We start from the raw sequence: 19,919 nt of genomic DNA on the forward strand, positions 1-19,919 counted from the left end.
CCAAAGTGTGGAAAGAGCCCAAATGTCCATCGATGGATGAACGGATAAAAAAGATGTGGTATATATATACACCATGGAGTATTACTCAGCAATCAAAAAGAATGACATCTTGCCATTTGCAACTACATGGGTGGAACTGGAGGGTATTATGCTAAGTGAAATTAGAGAAAGACAAAAATTGTATGACTTCACTCACAGGAGGACTTTAAGATACAAAACAGATGAACATAAGGGAAGGGAAACAAAAATAATATAAAAACAGGGAGGGGGACAAAACAGAAGAGACTCATAAATATGGAGAACAAACTGAGGGTTACTGGAGGGGTTGTGGGAGGGGGGATGGGCTAAATGGGTAAGGGGCACTAAGGAATCTACTCCTGAAATCGTTGCACTATATGTGAACTAACTTGGATGTAAATTTTAAAAAAATTAAAAAATTAAAAAATTTTTTTTTAAAAATCAGAGAAATTAAGAAAATCGTACAAGACATTCAAGAATAACATACGGAAGAATTAGCCAACACAGAAATGAAATGATAGAATTCAAGATTATACTTATAAATAAAAGAAAATAATTTTAGAAATGAAGATTAAACTATAAGGAACAGGAAATACATCAAATAAAGGAGAAAAGATGGAAAAATATTTAAATGTGAAAAGAGATCAAAAGGGGTCAAAAGAAAATTTCAAATATCAATGATCTGCCAAGAAGATCCAATGCATAGATGAGAGGAAGGTAGCAAAGAAATAACACAAATACTAAAATTATAATTGAGAAATTTTGTCAACATAAAAAAAATGGAAAATATCTATTGAAAGAAAGCCTTTGTACCTGAAAATATTGACCTAGAATGGCTAGTATAAACCACATTCCAGTAAAAATTACTGATGTTTAAAGAAAGAGAGGAAACCCTTTGGATATCTGGGTAACATTCGTATATTACCTATACATGAAAGAAAAGGGGATTATCATCAGTCTTTTTGACAGTAATGCTGTGTGCTAGAAGAAACTGGAAGACTGTATCGGAGATGTCCGCAGAGAAAGAAAATGTGAGCCAATGGTTCCATATCTGGAAAAACCGACCTTCAAAAACGTAAAGGACAGTGACGACTGTTGGCCTGCAAGAGTTCAGGGAATATTGCTCCCGTGACCCTTCTTAAGGAATCTGCCGAAGACTGTGTTTCCCTGAGCCCTTCTTCAGACTCTGCTAGACAATGACTTTGGACAAGCACAGCGACTGGAGAGGCATCTACAGAGGACTAGCTGTGAGCACTAAGTAGTTGCTAAATGGTGGCTGGGAGGAAACCACTGTGCTACGTGATGGATGGCTAATCTGACAGTGCAGGTTTAGTGTAACTATAAAAAAATGTAGAGGAAGGGGATGATACATTTGCCAAAACCCCCCCAAAACAAAAACAAACCCAAACGAAACCAACAGCAAAACAACCAGACAACTGAGTAATCATAATCGGTGACGACATTGTTGGTCTTCTGAGACTAATGGCTTAAGAGCCTCACTTCCGTGTTTTTCTCTCTCTTTCTCTCTTCCACCTACAGATACTATCCCAGTTCTCAATTCCAAAAGCTCCTCCAAAGCCCTGTCTTGCATTTCCCACATACCTTCCCGTTCTCTTTTCTGCTGTTAACGCTCGCTTGGCCCCTTTTGACCTGAATCCATCAGTCCATTTTCCGTTTTCACTCCAGCAAGCGAAAGCCTAGGATCTAATTTTTCAAATACAAAATTCTCCAGAGGAGAAGGGAGAGGCCGTCATGTATCATTTATTAGTATTGGGTCATATCTCATAGGAAATGGTGGTGTTAATATGATCAGTATGGCTAATTCTAATAGTAGATTTCCTGGAGTGACATAATCCTGTCCTCTTTTTTTTTTTTAATATATACCTTTTTTCTGGTTAAATTCGTCAAAAATAATAACTGCACAGTTGTCTATATACTTTATTCTATCTATAGAGGCGCTGCTTATACAATCATTATTTAGATCTCTTTCTAGAAAACACATTCTTTAGGTAGACTAACTTGTATTTCTAGACAGAAAAATAGTAAAAGGGTCGCTGGGCAAAGAATTGGCATAAATGCCATATTATTAGGTCATGAGTGCTCTTCTTTCCCGGACTTTATATATAAAAATCTATTTTAGAACCTCTGTTCTAGACCATGCCTGATACCTAATGTTCTTGGTCAGCTAGTATTGTAGCTTTTTTGTGGAGATTTGACTTTGGCATTTGCAACGGCTGAAAGAGGAGGTACATAGGTGGAGAAGTAGAAAATTTTAGTTAATAGGGACGCCAGGGTGGCTTAGCTGGTTAAGCGTCCGACTCTTAATTTTGGCTCAAGTCATGATACCATGGTTTGTGAGTTCGAGCCTCACATCAGGCTCAGCGCTGACAGCTGGATGTACTCGTAACACAGGTAGATCCTGGATTTCTTGGTATGCCTCTGGGAGTCTTGTCAGATGAGGCTAGGTGGAAGATAGAACAGGCATCTAGGTTTACCACTGTCAAGGTTTTCTTTAAGAATCTTCTGGGAGAACAAATGGCTTTTCCTCAAGGAGGAAGCAACAAAGCTCTGGGCTTTTCTAAAGCTGCCCAAGTTTTGTGCACATGAACTTCTGGTGCTTGTCACTCGGCTGGCAGATCCAGGACTTGCCCTTTGAAGAAGTAAGCAAAGGTGTCCCAGATGAAGGCAAAGTTCAAAAGCAGAATGACAGCAAGGACACAGAAGCACCCAGCCTTCTGTGCCACTGAAAAGATGAAGGAAATGTTTGTAGAGTCAGAATGTTCTGGAAATGTGCTTTTTATTATTATTACTAGTAATAACTTGGTAGGAAGATAGATGTACAACGTATGGTGGAAATGATCTCCCCGTCACCCCCACTTTTCGTCAGTGTTGTAATGGTGTTTCATGGTCTTGGATTTTGATGTGCCCCCAACAGTTGTTTATTGTATTCCTTATTTTTCTGATACAGATTCTTTAAACTTAAAAAGACACATTTCTTGGTGGATAATAGACTTGATTGTACACTTGATAGCTGCACTATTATACTGCTCACATTAGTTAACAGAAAGCAACTAGAATGTTTGGTTTATGTGCGAACATCGTCTAAGGATAGGAAAGGAAATTAGTCGAAGTTATAAGATTAGCAAACAGAAAGCATGAGAAAACATTTATTTCTATGAGTTAATTTATTTTTTTAAATTTTATTTTCTTAGAGCATGAGCAGGGGAGAAGGGCAGAGGAAGAGAGAGAGAGAGAGAGAGAGAGAGAAGATCCCAAGTAGGCTCTGCACAGTCAGTGCAGAGCCTGACATGGGGCTTGATATCACAACCCTGGGATCATGACCTGATCCGAAATCAAGAGTTGGACACTCAACCGACTGGGTGTTCCTCACTTCTGTGAATGATTTTAAAAATGAGAATTAAAATAATGCTTATATTAGATACACTAATCCCGAAGTCAGTATTTTTGAACGAATATATTTTTGAATATATCTAAAACTACCAATTAATATCTAATAAATGAGAAAATGAAAAGAATGGTAATATCCACCAAGATGAGAATGTGGTAAAATACACCAGTAAGGGTAGTGTGTTTTCTATTTGATTGCTTGTATTCTCTGATTGTTAAAAATAAGTAGTCACATGGAAAATTCAAATAAGGCAGAACCCTATAAAGGGAAAAATAAAAATGACCCCACATCTCTCCATGCAGAGGAAACCCCTGATGACGTTTTGGTGTGTACCTTTTTGAACAGCTTTCTGTGAAGATAAACACTTTAAATTGCTGTAATAACATCATATGTACTGTTTTGCAACCTGCCACGAAGGCATCATGTTCGATTTAACCAACTATGTACAGGGTGGACTCCTCTTCTCTGCATTTTCTTATGAGTAAACATAAGAAAGACGTTCAAGATGAACGTCCTTGAATATACATTCATCCGCACTTGACCAGGTACATCCTGGAAGAAATGATTATGAGCAGAATGTTTAGCAAAGAATACACTGACTTTAAACTTTGAGCCCCGTGGGCAGAATACACCCCAGAAATAGGAAGTTTACGTGCAAACTTATACAGTAACTGCTGTTCACCGTATTCGCATACGCTTTCCAGTATTTGGTGTTGTTAATATGTATTTTAAAAATTTTGACATTGAGGCATAAAAAAATTTTTTTTAACGTTTTATTTATTTTTGAGACAGGGGAGAGACAGAGCATGAACAGGGGAGGGTCAGAGAGAGGGAGACACAGAATCCGAAACAGCCTCCAGGCTCTGAGCTGTCAGCACAGAGTCCGACCCAGGGCTTGAACTCACAGACCGCGAGATCATGACCTGAGCCGAAGTCGGACGCTTAACTGACTGAGCCACCCAGGTGCCCCTAAAGTGTTCTTTTTTTTTTTTTTTTGAGGCATAAAAATTTAGATCTCATTCTTTTATTACACATTTCTTTGAGTCTCCCTGAAATTCATTACTCATATTCGTTTTGCTTTTGGCATTTTTCTAGTTGTCAGTTGCCTACTGATCCCTCTTACTAATCAATAAGGATGTTCCTTCTTATTTTTTTGAGTTAATGGTATCATGAGGATATTAAATCTTTGCTGGGTATGCTGAAAATATTTTCCGAGCTGATAATTACTTTTCAATTTTGTTTAAAGCATTGATTTTGGTTTTTTTTGTTTGTTTGATTTTTGTTTTTTTTTTTGCGGGGCACCTGGGTGGCTCAGTCGGTTAAGCTTCTGACTTCAGCTCAGGTCATGATCTCGTGGCTCATGAGTTCGAGCCTTGTGTCGGGATCTCTCCTGACAGCTCAGAGCTTGGAGTCTGCTTCACATTCTGTCTCTCTGTCTCTCTGTCTCTCTCTGCCCCTCCCCCACTCACACTCTGTCCCTCTCTCTCAAAAAGAGACATTAAAAAAAACCTTTATAAATCTTTTTTTGCAAAGGTAGATTACAAAAATTAAGCAGTTACGAGTACTTCCTGGATTTTTTGGCATACTTAAAAAAGATCTGCTCCGCCCATATCTAAACAGAGGATAGGAGAGGATGAAGAAAAGGGGATATATGGTCAGGCATTTTGCAACGTCTGAAAGTAGGAAAAAACAGCAATATCAAATCGTAACTGAACACACAAACAACAGCAAAACAAACAAAAATTCTGACCATATCTATTTCAGGAGAATTGAACCAGATAAATTTTGATGCTTTTATTCTATTCTGAGAGGCATGTAATCAATATGTGGAGAGATGCTTTCACTGCTTCAAAAGGTATTAAGTACGAGGTACTGTGCCGGGTTTTGATTCAGAGGAAGAAAAGATCGTGATTCTAAAAAATAAAGTCACTCCTGCCTGCAAAGAGCTCCCAGCTCCCAGGCTGTAGTAGTTGTGTGTGTGCAAGGTCCTGGAGAAGGCCAACATCTTTATTTTCTCTCATCCTACTTCAAAACCATAAGAAAACAATTGGTAAATGCAGAAAATCTTAACTTCTTGGGAAAAAGCCACATTTCTTGTGATTTAAAGAAAACGTATTATATATACAAGAGCCCCAGACTCCCTCTTCTGCATCTACTAGTGGCTGCGTTCTTGTGAGGAGACATCGACGCCTTTGAGACACTGACTGGGCTGTAACAGTTAAACCTGCAATCATGCTTTATGCCAGGAAAATGTTTTCAAAATATCTGCGCTATTTAACCAGCCGGGATGTTTTGTGCGAAATATATGTGAATGCTTCCGTCAGGAGGTAATCGTTCAGTTGAAGTAATGGCTGAAAATATTTGAAAATATTGGGTCATCTTAACTCTGTGTGTGTGTGTGTGTGTGTGTGTGTGTGTGTGTGTGTGTGTTGAATGGGTGTGCATGAATGTGCCACATACTCATGTAACAGTAGAATTTTATATGTAATTATGTTTTTAAGTCAAAGCACTTACTGCATTTGATCTTGTAAGGGAAAATGTAAGACATTAAGGATGGGAACGAAGATCTTTATAATGAGAGCAATGACATTAAATCACATCACGTAAAATTCCTTTTCATGGGATTTGGGAAATTATTTTACCTTTATTATTCAGTCTTCACACAAAGCTCGTGGAATAAGCTCAGTGTTTTCATTTTACATAGTGAAAAAAAAATGTGACTCAGTGCAATTAGGTGCTTGGAGTCCCTAGGTGAGTAAATCGCAGAGATAAGAACAGAACCCAAGTTGATTACTATTGTCCCCACCCTACAGCTGCCCCAACGCCAAGACCTGTTTAACTTGTAAAAGAAGGAATAGCAGGTCACTTCCCAGTTACCTATGTATGAAGCTAACGAGAGCCTGGCTGCTCACCATGGCCCCGCTTGCACAAACTAAGCTCCCTGTTGACTGAGCCTGCCTTGCACAATGTGGGAGGAGCAACAGTGGGCTTTGGAGTCAAATTTAATCTTGGGTCTTAATTCTGGTTCTGCCACTTTCTAGCTATGCATATTTGGACCTAAAGTCTCTGCCTTGTCTTTGTGCCAAGACGCTGGCGGTGACAATGCTTACAGTGAAGATTATGTGAGATCTCTGGCACATACGAGGTGAATTACCCACCTCAAGAGTCACCAACAGGGGGCGCCGGGGTGGCTCCGTCCATTAAGCAGGAACCCTTGATTTCCGTTGGGCTCATGATCTCATGGTTCGTGAGTTCGAGGCCCACATCAGGCTCTGTGCTGGCGGCGTGGAGCCTGCTTGAGATTCTTTCTCTCTCTCTCTCTCTCTCCCTCCCTCCCTCCCTCCCTCCCTCCCTCCCTCTCTGTCTCCCTCCCCCTCTCCCTCTCTCCCTCTCTCTCTCTGCCTTTTCCCCCCATCTCTCAAATAAATAAACTTAAAAAAAAAAAAAAAAGAATCACCCACAGGGACATTCCCCGACTTTCCTGGAATGCCATCAAGGGATACAAAATGATTTGGGGAGTACAAGGTTTATAGGGAATGGGGCCTTGGACATAAGTCAAGAGTTTTGAGCTCTGTGCTAACCCACCTGCAAAAAATTGGTATGGGGCCATAGTTAAATTCGTCTTTTATCTCCGACCCTCATATCCTCTTACGTCTCAAGAGGCGTTCTATTAAGTAGAAAGAAATGGAGAGCCTTGAGAACATGAGAGAAATAGAGGAATTGCGTTGTGGAACCTTTTTACGATGCTCAAAATGGGTTTTCCTAATCCTTTCTTTTTTTTTTTTTTCACCCTTTGTAGCTGATGGCGTCTGTGTCTTTAAATGCTTACTCAACAGAGACACGGAATGTTGCCGCGTGGGGAAGGAATCCGTCTTGATCACTCTGGGATACAGCAGTGCTCTCTTGAAGTTTGAATCTCACGCGGGTAAGTTTTGCGCCTGTCCTGGCTCCCTGGCTTTTCTGAGGCCGAGTCTCCTGACTGGGTGACTTTGCTGTTGCTGATTGGCTGGCTCTGGCGGTGTGTTTCCTGATGTGAGCTGTCATCAACCGAGACCCGGCTTTGAAACCGGTGCTTACCTGACACCGTGGCTAGAGAACAACCAGCCTTTTCGTAGACCATGAGAATGCTGTTATTCTTGGCCCCCCCTTTTGGTCCTCCTCCATCCAGAGCCGCGGGAGAGGCCAGGAAGGATTGTCCCGGTCGTTGTCACTTACTGTTGCTTCTTCTTGAAGAGGAGGTTGTTTGCAGAAATGTGGCGTTTCAAGGGGAGTGCCGTTCAGAATGATTTGACCTTGTTTTTGTCTTTGAATCATCAGCTGAACATTTTTAGACTCCGGACGACAAATGAACAGCGGCAGGGAGGTAGAGTATAACCGGAAGCGTTTTAAGAAGGGACGGAAAGGCCCTCTGGAAGATTGTGAATCTGATCAAGGAAATGAAGGCTATCAGTGCCTCAGGTCTACCTTAGGTGGTCGATGGTCATTTTTTTAACTTGGATATAAATTGATCCTTGGTGTTAATCCAGACAGTGTAAACCATTAGGTTTGGTAAATAGTCTCCTCTGGTTAGCTAAAATATCCTAAGCTCTTTCATAACTACTTGGGATAAAGAAGTTAACCTGGGTTCTTGCTTTGAAATTCCACTCATGCAGGAGTCAGCCAGAGTGAGGAACATATCACGTGTCTGTCCGTCTCCATTCTCTGTTCATCCATCTGTCCATCTTATTTTTATGATGCATTTCAGAGGACATGATAATAACCACCACATCTAAGCCCCTCTGGTTTTCAAGGCCACATGTTACGGGGATTCATCTTCCCAGTGTAGGTCCCTGTGTCTGGGGTGCCTGGTGTAATAATCTGTTTCTTTCCCCTCTCTGTGCCCACATTATCCCTCCCTCCTACAGACAGTCCCGTGGGTCAGTTTGGTTCCCGACCGCGTCTCCACCTTTCCTATCCTCTTCAGTGTGGCCTCTTCTCTACATTTAGCTGTGGAGACTCTGTTCTGCCAGTCTTCGGGTCATTTTCTGGGTTAGTCACTCTGATGTGGGTGTTAACGAGTTGTATCCATGGGACAAGTTAAGCCCAGGATTCTCCTACTCCGCCAGCCTCCCTGGAAGTCTCTAATTAATTTTCAATATTAATCTTGGATACCACAACCTTTTATAATCACTTACTAGTTCTAGTAGTTCTCTTTTAGATTCCTTAGAATTTCCTATGTTAAAAAAAACAACTGTCGTGCTCGCTTCGGCAGCGCTTATACTAAAATTGGAACGATACAGAGAAGATTCGCGTGGCCCCTGTGCAAAGATGACACGCAAATTTGCGAAGCGTTCCATATTTTTAAGGGGCACTAAGGAATCTACCCCTGAAATCCTTGTTGCACTATACACTAACTAAGTTGGATGTAAATTTAAAAAAATTAAAAATAAAATAAAATTAAAAAAACGAAAACAAAAACGAAACTGTCATCTGCAAATAGAGATGACTTTCCCTGTTTTCTGATCTTTATGACTTTTATGTTTTTTTCTTGACTTTTTGAAATTCTTGTGACTTCCAGTACAATGTTGAATAGATCTGGGAAAGCAGTTGTCCTTGACAGTCTCCTGATTGTAAGGAAAGTCCACTTGTCACCATTAAGTATAATGTGTGTGGTCTATCTTTTGTGGGTGCCAGTGATCACATCGGGGAAGTTTACTTCTTTCCCTAGCTTGTTGGAAATTTTTATTATAATTAGGCATTAGATTTTAAGTATTTTTCTGGATCTGTTGAGACTATCATATTGTATAAATGTAGTGAATTACCTGGAATGAAATAGTCTGCATAGAACTGGTATTAATTCTTCATTAAATTTTTGATAGGATTCACCTGCGAAGTGACTGGGGCTTAAGGTTTTAGCAATAGATTGATTTAGTAGATATAGGACACTTCAGATTTTTTCCTTGTGTCGATTTGATGTTTTATATTCTTCCATGGAATTACTGCATTTCATCTGAGATGTCAGATTAAAATTTCTTCATAGTTTACGTGTTATCCTCGTTTTTTATCATTGTTTTTAAAGTTTATTTATGTATTTTGAGAGAGACAGAGACAGCATGAGTGGGACAGGGGCAGAGAGAAAGGGAGAAAGAGAGAATCCCAAGCAGGTTCTGTGTTGCCATTATAGAGCCGGCTGTGGGGCTCGAACCCACGAAGACATGAGGTCAAGACCTGAGCTGAAACCAAGAGTCAGACACTTAACCGAGAAGCCACCTAGGCGCCCCTCCACGTTATCCTCTTCATAATATTTATTATAATTTCTTTTTTCCTGATAATTGGTTATTAATGTCTGATCTTTCTTTTTTTGATCAGCATTGCTAGAGGTTTATCAATTTTATAAGTCTTTTCAACAAATCAGCTATGGGTTGCATTTTTTTTCTCTTTTGCTCACCTCTTTTCTATTTCATCGATTTCTCTTTATAATTTTCTTTGTTTTTTTTAATTCCATGATTTTGCTCTGCCCTTGTGTTTTAACTTCTTACAGTGAAGCTTTAAGTCAGTATTTTGTCCTTTTATTCTTTCCTAATATAATTTCCTGAAGTCGTTAACCTTCCACTAATTCTGGCTTTCCTGATATATAACCAGACTTCCCTATGTTGCATCTTCGTTGTCATCCTGTTCAAATACATTCTGATTTCTCTTCTGATTACTTCTTTGGTCTCTGAGATATTGAGAATTATTTTAATTTTCAGGTACTTGGAAGTTGTGCAGATCTCTTTCCGTCATGGAAGCTGGACATTCTGAGTGTTGTGCTATTGGGTGTCTGGATTCTGCTGACTTCCTTTACGGAGTATTAAGGTTTGTTCGCTCAGATGGATTAGCTAATTTTAGGTCAGCTTGATTCTTCTGAGACTTGCTTTTTAGCTTTGCCTTGGCCGGCTTAGGGAAGTCTTTATTCTAGGTCTAGTTTCGACATGCTCCTAAGGTGTGTCTGATCCTTGGTTTCTGCTGTTACGTCTTAATTGTTCAGCAAGGTCTCTCCACTCTGGCTGGAACTAGAAGCTCTCCCCACCCTGTGTTATCTCTGGGAATTGTTCAGCTTAGAGCTCTCTCATAGTTATTCTTGGCCCACTGTGGTTTTGACCATCTTCTGGGCATCAACCCTACACATATTTTATTTAAGATTTATTCAGCTAGAAACTCAAGAGGAGCCCTATGCAAATATTTTTAGTTTTTTCTTCATATAGAAAGAGCTTGCTTTCGAGTAATCGGCCTTAGAAATTCCAGCAGCTTCAGCCTTTCTGAATACCAATCTCTGTATCTTCAACTCAGCAAGATCTCTCTGTCCTGGTTTGCTTTCCAGACCATGTGCTGCAGTATGGATAATGTCTCTAGACAGAAAACCAGGCTAATTGTAGCAGTGTCCTCATTGGTTTCCCTTCTGGATCACAATTTTGCATTGCCTGTCTGTTCTCTGCTGTCTGACGGCACTGTTTCATATATTTTCCTTGTTTCATGTAGTTTTCTTGTTTCAGTGGAAGGAAAAGTATGGTACCAGTTAATCTGTCATGATTATGAGAGGAGTGTTCCCTGTTTCTTTCAAAAGAAAGAAATTCACACACTCAGAACACTTCACATTTCCTGGGCAGTAGTAATGGGTATTCATGAAAAGCCAGAAGCAATCAACATTTTCATTACTTTAGCATACATTCTAGCTCATTTGTACAATTACCGTACAACCCACAAATCAGAGCCTTCTGTCCTGCAAGCCAAGAGAAATGAGTTTCAACTCACAAAATATTTGCAAACGTTTCCTTCCCTTCAGTGGTAGATCTGCCTTTTTGACTTTGATATATCTGTGACGTATGCCAATGACATATTTCTATGATCTTCCCGAATCTTCCTATGATCTTCAAGGGTACTTTCAAAAGATTGGCCATAGACACAAAGAGGTACAATTACAGACCCTATTACAAAGCCATTTGTTTCTGCCACGAATGGTGAAGGGTAAAATTTTATCTGACTTGCAAGCTAATAAGTTAGTTTGCCACTGTTTCATGAATGCTAACAGAAGGCACAAGACTTCTGGTTCAGAGGTAAGGAGTTAATGACTCCGAGAAAGAGCAGTAGACAGAATGTCAGCATACTGTTAGTTTTCTGAGCCCCGATACCCAGAGGCAGGTGCAGAGGATCCAATGGGTGTCTGAACATGCAATGGTAGCCATTACAGGAGAGGAACAGCAAGCTTGGAGAACCCGCTGTTTTATAGCAAGCAGTAAGCAAGCTAAGCTCTTTGCTCCAGAGGAAGATATTATTTCATACCTGAAGGTTGATTGTTGCGTACACAACCCTGAGAAACAGCCCAGGCAAAGAGTAGTCAAGGCCTTGAACTCTTGGCATACTAAGTAAGACAGGAGTCCCAGAAAGAGGCCTGCAGAGGAAGTACTCCCAACACTTTTTCTCTGTGAGGAGGAGGGAGATTTTCTCATTTATAAACACTCAGAGAATGACAGTCTTGGAAATTTCATTCATAGGTCACATTGAGTTGAACAAATGCATATGTGAACAACCTTTGCAGCAAAGACAGGCACAGACAAGGCAGTTTAGAATGTCTCTTGTAGCTAAAAGAAAATATCAATAGTGAAGGACATCCCACAGGGCACCTCTCTTCACAATTCTACTGAGACAGGCCCCTGGTCTTGGTAAACTAAACACCTGATGTAGAGAAGCAGATGCTTCTGTCATTCAAGGTAGCCCCCAAAGTGTAGACCAACAGCACCAAATGAAAATGAACATGAACCTCTCGGCACTTCTCATTTGTTAGAGGGGACCAGACATCCATTAGGTAGAAATAATTCAAATAGGCTTTGGGCAGAAATAAAAGCAGATATCCAGACAGCAAGAGATGAAAAATAATTTAGAAACAGACCAAGTCAGTACGAAATCACTACGTTAGTACAGTTAGACTCACCCTAGAAGCCAGAGAACATGGGGTTGGACCTGCTCGGCTTATAAAGTGCACGGTTCAAGTAATGCAGCTTGGAAGGTCTGGTGGATAAGTCTGTGTGAGCATCTCAGTGAGACCTCCGTGTTAAAAGTCAAACAAAGAAGCCAAACTTGATAAACATTTTTCGAGGACCGAGCGGAGTTATATCTGCAATAATAAAACATATGTGAGGGCGTCTGGCTTTCCCAACAGCTGGCTCCCAGATGAAGAGAGAAGGCTATGTTTGTGGGTCAGATAGAACATTCTGCGGTTCTAGCTGGATTACACTTGAGTTGGGTGTTTTTTTGTTTTTGTTTTAAGGTATTTTTTGTGTTTTGTTTGTCTTTTTGTTTTTGTTTTTGTTGGGTTTTTTTGATCACAGCTTTTAGAAACTCTTTATTTTCTGTCAAGCTTATTTCCATTTTCTGGCCGAGCAGCTTAAGACCACTCAGTGGTCCTTGCAGCCGCTCAGCAGCCTGAGCAGTGGGCTCTGTGGTCCGGTCCTCCGTGGCAGGCCAAGCGCCCACGTCTTGAGCAGACATCCAGATGGGCGTTGCACTCAGTTGGTTTTTTTTGTTTGTTTTTTTACTTTTAAAAAAATGTTTATTTTTGATAGAGAGAGAGAGGGAGGGAGAAAGAGTCGGGGGAGGGCAGAGAAAGAGGGAGACAGAGGATCTGAAGCAGGCTCTGTGCTGACAGCAGCAAGGAGCCCGATGTGGGGCTCGAACCCATGAAGCATGAGATCATGAGCTAAGCTGCTCAGATGCTGAACTGACTGAGCCACCCAGGCCCCGTGAAAAGCTGTCAGTTTTCATAAAGACAAGTAATTCCTACGTTCGATAATGAGAATCAGGATGTGGCTTATCTCAGGATGCAAATGTTTTAGAATGTTTGCCGTAGTTCACGACTTTCAGGAAGGCAAGGCTTTAAGCAATGGAAAATTGTTCTGTCCTATATAATGGGACATAATGAGGCTAAGGGCACAATGTCATTTTTACTTTTTACACCATACACGTTTGACCTGTCACATAAGACACCGTCTACTTGAGGGAAGATTAAACAGATCATCTTACTGATGAGGAAACTGAGATTCAGAGAAGATCAGTCACTTTCTCAAGGTAATATGACTAATAATTAACCTACCACGGATTGGAATCCCTAGCTTCCTGACTCCAAAGCCCACACTCTCTTCCCACGTTCTTGCACAGCCTCGCCGATGACACCTGGTTAGTTTTAAGAAAGAAGCCAGGGAAACAATGAAAAGAGCTTGTGCCAAAAGAAAAACACAAGGAAAGCCTTTCGTCCAATGTCTTCACACTTGGAACACTTAATCCTCGAGGAAACATACTCGTAAAGCCCACATGGAGTGCGCGTTTCTATGGTATCCGTGTTTCGTGAGGGTACTGTTCAGAGTCGGTACAAAAGTCTGAGCAGTCCTGGGGATTTGATGTTTCAGGGACTCTCAAAATTGAGGCTGCCTTTCATTTTCTGGACAAAAAGTTTTCTTTAAGTCTTTATGTTGTGGCGGGGTAGAAATTTTGAGACGCCAATAGAAAAGGTCTCAGGGTTCCTGGGTGGCTCAGTGGGTTAAGCGTCCCTCCTGGGCTCAGGTCATGATCTCGCGGTTCATGGGTTTGAGTCCAGCGATGGGCTCTGTGTTGACAGCTTGGAGCCTGGAGCCTGCTTCAGATTCTGTGTCTCCCTCTCTCTCTCTTGCCCCTCCCTCACTTGCACTGTCTCCCTTTCTCTCTCTCTCCAAAGTAATTAAAAATATTTTTAAAAATTAAAGAAGAAACAGTCCTAAGAAATTGGGATGAATTTTACTCCCTAGGATATCCAATGACCAAATGTCTTCTATCCACCACCTGTACTGCTTCCCGGCTTCTTCGTGAAAGAAAGTATCTTAAAGAGCCTAGATAGTGATGAGGCCAATAATGGGAGTCGGCTGCCCTGATCCTACACGAAGCCCTCTGTACATGATTTCTAGTCACTTACCAGACAAAGTGGGGGGTGGGGGGGGAGAATCACCTGACCTTTTTCATTACATTCTCTGAGACAGGGATTTGGGGCTCAGTAATGAAATCCAGGTTCAATTTGCTTTTGCCTGATATAGAATACAAACGATCAAGGTTCTCCTTAATCTGTTTACATCCATCACAAAAGCAAGAGGAACATTTCTAAGTAAGGAGCGCATAAGCGGGACCAATTCTGATACAAATTTTTCATCAGTTCAGTGCGTCACTTACATTTCAGGAATGAGCATAATGGCCTTGACCGCCCCCCGCCCCCGCCTTGCTTTAGAACACTGGCTCTAATCTCTCAGTCTCCCTGGTTCTCCAAGAAGGAAAAAATAATTGCTACCAGGAGTTTCAGACTGGACTTGAGAATTTTCCCACGGATGCCTCCTAACCCCTTTGCATTCTGTGGTTTATGTGTCTCTTGACTGCTCTCCTTGAATCCCTGAACCAAACCGATTGCAAATGCAGGTGTTTACGGATTGATGGGCTTCCTCGGTTTAATCTAATAATAGTTTTCAAAATCAGTGAAAGCCCCCGGAGGAGTTACTTGCCTGTCTGATTTTCCTGGCCTGGGAGACTCACAGTTAGAACGGCCGTCTCCTCACTCTGGGTCTGTCGGTGCACGTTATGAAGCGAAAGACCGGAGTCCCCAGCTGTAGGAAGTGGTGGCAAGGGAGGGCCAAGCTGGCTGTCACCCAGAGGGTCCCAGATGGCCCGGGTCCCTGCTGGCAGGGGGGTCTTGATTGTCATTTGTCAGCCTAGGTGTTGACAGTGAGCTGTCGGCTGGTGTCACTGCCCATCAGACACAATTGCTGAATTTTTGAGATGCGCTCGGCTTCTCCGGAGTGAGAGAATGTGGCATTTGAAATGTGAGGCTGCTATTTTAGATTTAGAAGTGAGTCAACAGCTGCCAATTATCTGTAACTTGAGTAAGAGAGAAAAATCCAACTTTATTGGGGAGTTGACCTGTATTGATAATTAGGTGGCATCTCTGGGAAAGAAAGGATCAAATATTCAAATATGTCTGCGTGAGGAATGTTTTTGCCCTTTTTCTCCTTCTTCAGAACTGTGACTCCGTGATCTCCAAGCCTGATTTTGTCACATGTCCCATGACCTCCGGGAATCTCAGAGACCACTGTGAAATCCAGTACATTTAAATTCACCGCGTTTTAGAAGCAGTGGAGATAGTTAGTGACAGATGCCAACGGAGAAAAAATGTTTAATTAAATGGACTTGGGGTAAATTCTGTGAAGCAGTAGTCACTGCTAGTGGAATTGCACTAGGCGTGTGCAAGGTTGACATCCTGTTCAGTCATTTATGCATCTGGCAAATATTTATTGAGAGTCTCTTCCGTGCCAAGCACACATTTATGTGCTGAAGACAGAGTGCCGAATAAATAGAAGTCCTTACAATGATATAGCTGACATTTATCTCAATGTTTATTTGTTTTTGAGAGAGAGACAGAGCACGAGTTGGGGGAGGGACAGAGAGAGAGGGAGACACGGAATCTGTCAGCGGAGAGCCCGACGCAGGGCTCGAACTCACCAACTGCGAGATCATGACCCGAGCCGAAGTCAGACGCTCACCCAGGCGCCCCGTGGCTGACACTTGAAGAGAAGGGCACAGACAATAAATAAATGAAGAATTATAGTGAAGTTGTGTGTGATAAAGGCTGAAAAGAAAAGTAAACCAGGGAAAGAGGCAGAGGAAGGCTGGGGACTAAGCATGTGTACCGTTTGTAGGTAATTTGGGGGGGAAGCCTCATGGATAAGTGACATTTGAGTAGAGGCCTGCCATGCAGGACGGGGAGCCTTGTGCGGATCTGGACAAGGCGGTGGGGGGGGGGTGTCCAGACTGGGGAGCAGAATTACATTGACCGTGAGGCAGGGTGTGTCTGAAGAAAGGCACTAAGAACGGGGGGCCTAGATGAAACGAGGGAGAAGCAGAGGGGCGAGGTCAGAGAACAGAGGCCAGATCAGGTGAGATGTTGGAGGCATGGTGGGGAGCCTGGTTTCATCCCAAGGGAGAATGAGAGCGTCCGGAGGCCTTGAAGGAGGCCCAGCTTTGTTGTGAGCATTATGCCATTTTTATGTCCACTTGCCAAGCGTGTATTCATACTTCCGTTCATTGTGATTCTCACAGCAGCCCTCCTGTGAGGCCGGCATGTTATCACTCTTGGTTTCCACATTTAAGCAAAGACACCGAGGCTCACAGACAGGAAGGAAGGCGCCCAAGTGACGAAAAGAAAATGCAAGGCCTGTGGACCCAGCTTCTAAGCTGCCCTTTTCATTTTTCACTGGTTGACGCTGAACCTAGAAAACTCGTACCTTGAGTTGGGATGCTAACGACAGACACAGCAAAGCCAGCTTGTGTCAACATTTCACTCACGGAGAAAAGGAAATGAAGAAAGACAATGGTGGACCTTCTTCTAGGAGTTTGTGAATCATGGGAAAGCTTTCCCATTTTTTTTTTATTTGAAAAAAATTCCAGTTTACAGAGAAGGTACGTGAACGTGACAGAGAACTTCTGAGTACCCTTTAAGTAGATTCATTAATTTACATATTTTCTCACATTTGATCTCTTAAACCCACACACGCTATCGCTTTATTTCTGATCTATTTGAGTACTTTGGGCTTTACCAGGTATAGCCTGATGCTGTGTCCTTCTGTAGATACCCCATTAGGGAGCACTGAGGTCCCTGCCTCTTGTTGGTAATAGGAATTTCGGGCACCCGCTCAAGTTGTTTTCCCGTTTCTTTACTGTTAACGTTACCGTGCTTTCCCTGTTCGTTGTGACAAATAAGCATTTGGGGCAAAGGTACTTTGAAATTACATAAATAGTCTGCTCCTCCTCAAGTAGCCTGAATTTAGTGTGCATTGATTATCCATTGCTTTGGGAACATGGTTGATTTTTGGATACATTAGTCTCATATCCTGCAGTCCCACCGAGTCACTTAGTTCTTGTAGACTTCTTTTGTAGATTCCTAGGGTTTTCTATATAAGTGATCATGTCATCTGTGATTAGAAACAGTTGTACTTCTTCCTCTCCAATCTGTACGCTTTTTATTTCTTTTTCTTGCTTACTGCACCAGCTAGGACCTCGAGGCCAGTGTTGCATAGAAGTGAGCCTAGACATCCTGACCTTGTTCGTGACCTCAAGGAAGGCATTCAGTTTTCACCATTAGCTGTAGGTATCTTTATAGACATCCTTCGTTGGGTTGAGGAAAGTCCATTCTGTTCCTAATTTGCTAGTCATGTCCATCTTGAATTGTGTTTTGCAAAATGTCTTTCTCGATAGATGAAGAAGAGAGTATCGTTTTTATTTTTAGCCTGTGAATAGGGTGAATTTGATTTTTCGAATGTTAAAACAACCCTGAATTTTTGAGTGAAAGCTCATTGTCATGATGTGTGTTTCTTTTTATAAATTAGATGTGCTGGAATTTCATAAATAGTTTTTGCGTCTGTGTTCTTCAGGTGTTTCTTTGTAGTTTTTAAAAATGTCTTTGGGGGTTTTGGGGGTGGCTCAGGAAGTTGAGCGTCTGACTCTTGATTTCAGCTCAGGTCATGATCTCATGGGTCGTGAGTTCAGGCCCCGCGTTGGGCCCTGTGCTGACAGCGTGGAGCCTGCTTGGGATTCTCTCCCTCCCCACTCTCCCTGCCCCTCCCCTGTTCGTGCTCGATCTCTCTCAAAATAAGTAAATAAACATTTTGGAAAAAATAAATAACATGCCTTTGTCTCGTGTAGGTATCAGGTTAATGCTGGTCTTGTAAAATGGGGGCATGTTCCCCAAACTAGTTTTGTGAGCTCTTTGTGTGGAATTTGACATCGCTTTTTTCTCAGATGTTTGTCAGAAGTAACAACGGAAGCCAAATGCACCTTGAGTTTTCTCTGTAAGAAGATATTTAACTACAAAGGCAATTTATTTAATATATAGAGATCTAGTAAATATATGTACTGTTAACTGAATGAATTTTACTTATTTATGTCTTCCGTGCAATTTTTCCGTTTCATTCAAGTTGTTAAATTACCTGCCATTATGTTCCGCGTAATCATTCTTTGTATTGGTATGATCTCCCTCCTTATATCAATAACAGCTATTTCCCCACCTTGATCAGTCTAGCTAGAGACTTACCAACTTTATTCAGCCTTCCCGTGAAAGAGTTTTTGGTGTCGCTCATTTTTCTCTATTTTGTTCGTTTTCCATCTTCTTGACTCTTTCTCTTGTCTTTATGATTTCCTTCCTTCTGATTACTTTGATTCTCTGATTACTCTTCTCCCTCTACCTTCTTAAGGTAGATGCTTAAAGCATTAACCTAAGTGCTTTCTGTTTTTCTAATAGACACATTGAATGCTACAAATTTTTTTCTACACACTCTTCTCTGTACCTCCCATGCATTTTGGTATGTTGTGTTTTCCTTGCCATGCAGTTCGAAATAATGTGTGTTGTTCTTTGGTCTGTAGTTTTTCCTTTTTGATCCATGGATTATCTGGAAGTAAATTGTTTAATTTCCAAACATTGGGAGACTTACCACATATCTTTCACTGTGCTGGTTGAATTCTTTTATGGTCTGAGAACATGTTTTGTTTCAAGTTTGTTGGAGTTTGTTTTAGGGCCCACAGTATGGTCCATCTTGGGGAATGTTCCATGTGTTTCTGGAAAGAGTATGTGTTATGTTACTGTCAGCTTGGATTTTTCTCTAAATGTCAGGTAGTTCAAGATCTTTAGTGATTCTTGGTCTATCGATTATTGAGAAAGGAGAGTCGTAATTAGCAACGATGGCTGGATTTTCCCTATAGTTGTGTCTGCACCTTTGCTGTAGGAAAGTTGATATTCCACTGAGCATTTGTGCACTGATGCTTCACATAATGACACAAGAAAGCAAAAAGTCAAGACTCCAAGCTTTTAGCAGCTGATTTTCAATTTTGTTCTCTTTTGGGGAAAACTCATATTTGCTTGAACCCAGCTGGCGCCTGGCCCCCTTCCGTGCCTCTCTGCTCTCAGGATTTATTATAGGAACGTACTCTCTGGTCCCCATTTCCTGTGGAACATGCACACAAAATATCTGAAGAGTACTAAAATATTTGTGGATGAAATGACATTAAGTCTTGGATTTGCTTTAAAATGTCCAGCCAAGAAAACACAAGATACATGGCAGTAGAAATGAATGGAGATTGATGAAATCTCAGTCAGCTTTGGATCTTGATGATAGAAAGCTTTATACTACTCTCTGAGAATTTAAAAATCATGATTAAAAAATTTAAAAAATGATACATGGGAAAGTCCGTTAAAATATGATTTGGAAGGGGCGTCTGGGTGGCTCAGTCGGTTAAGCATCCGACTTTGGCTCAGGTCATGATCTCACAGCTCGTGGGTTCGAGCCTCTTGTCAGGCTCTGTGCTGACAGCTCAGAGCCTGGAGCCTGTTTTGGATTCTGTCTCTCCCTCTCTCTCTGCCCCTCCCCCACTCATGCTCTTTCTCTCTCTCTCTCTCAAAAATAGATAAACATTCAAA

The 19,919-nt window shown here is 41.5% G+C and overlaps 1 protein-coding gene and 1 non-coding gene across 2 annotated transcripts in view; both read left to right on the forward strand.

Moving 5' to 3' along the window:
* Positions 1 to 19,919, forward strand: part of LOC102953168 (histone-arginine methyltransferase CARM1-like) — a 186,421-nt gene that overhangs the window by 37,029 nt on the left and 129,473 nt on the right. The window contains exon 3 of the mRNA XM_015542955.2: positions 7,227 to 7,352. Coding sequence (XP_015398441.2) covers positions 7,227 to 7,352 — 126 coding nt within the window. The remainder of the gene's footprint in view (positions 1 to 7,226; positions 7,353 to 19,919) is intronic.
* LOC122233370 lies at positions 8,663 to 8,769 on the forward strand. The gene has a single exon (XR_006210919.1). It is a non-coding gene; the product is annotated as a U6 spliceosomal RNA (small nuclear RNA).

This window comes from Panthera tigris, chromosome D4 (assembly GCF_018350195.1).
Source record: "Panthera tigris isolate Pti1 chromosome D4, P.tigris_Pti1_mat1.1, whole genome shotgun sequence".
Classification (NCBI taxonomy): domain Eukaryota; kingdom Metazoa; phylum Chordata; class Mammalia; order Carnivora; family Felidae; genus Panthera; species Panthera tigris.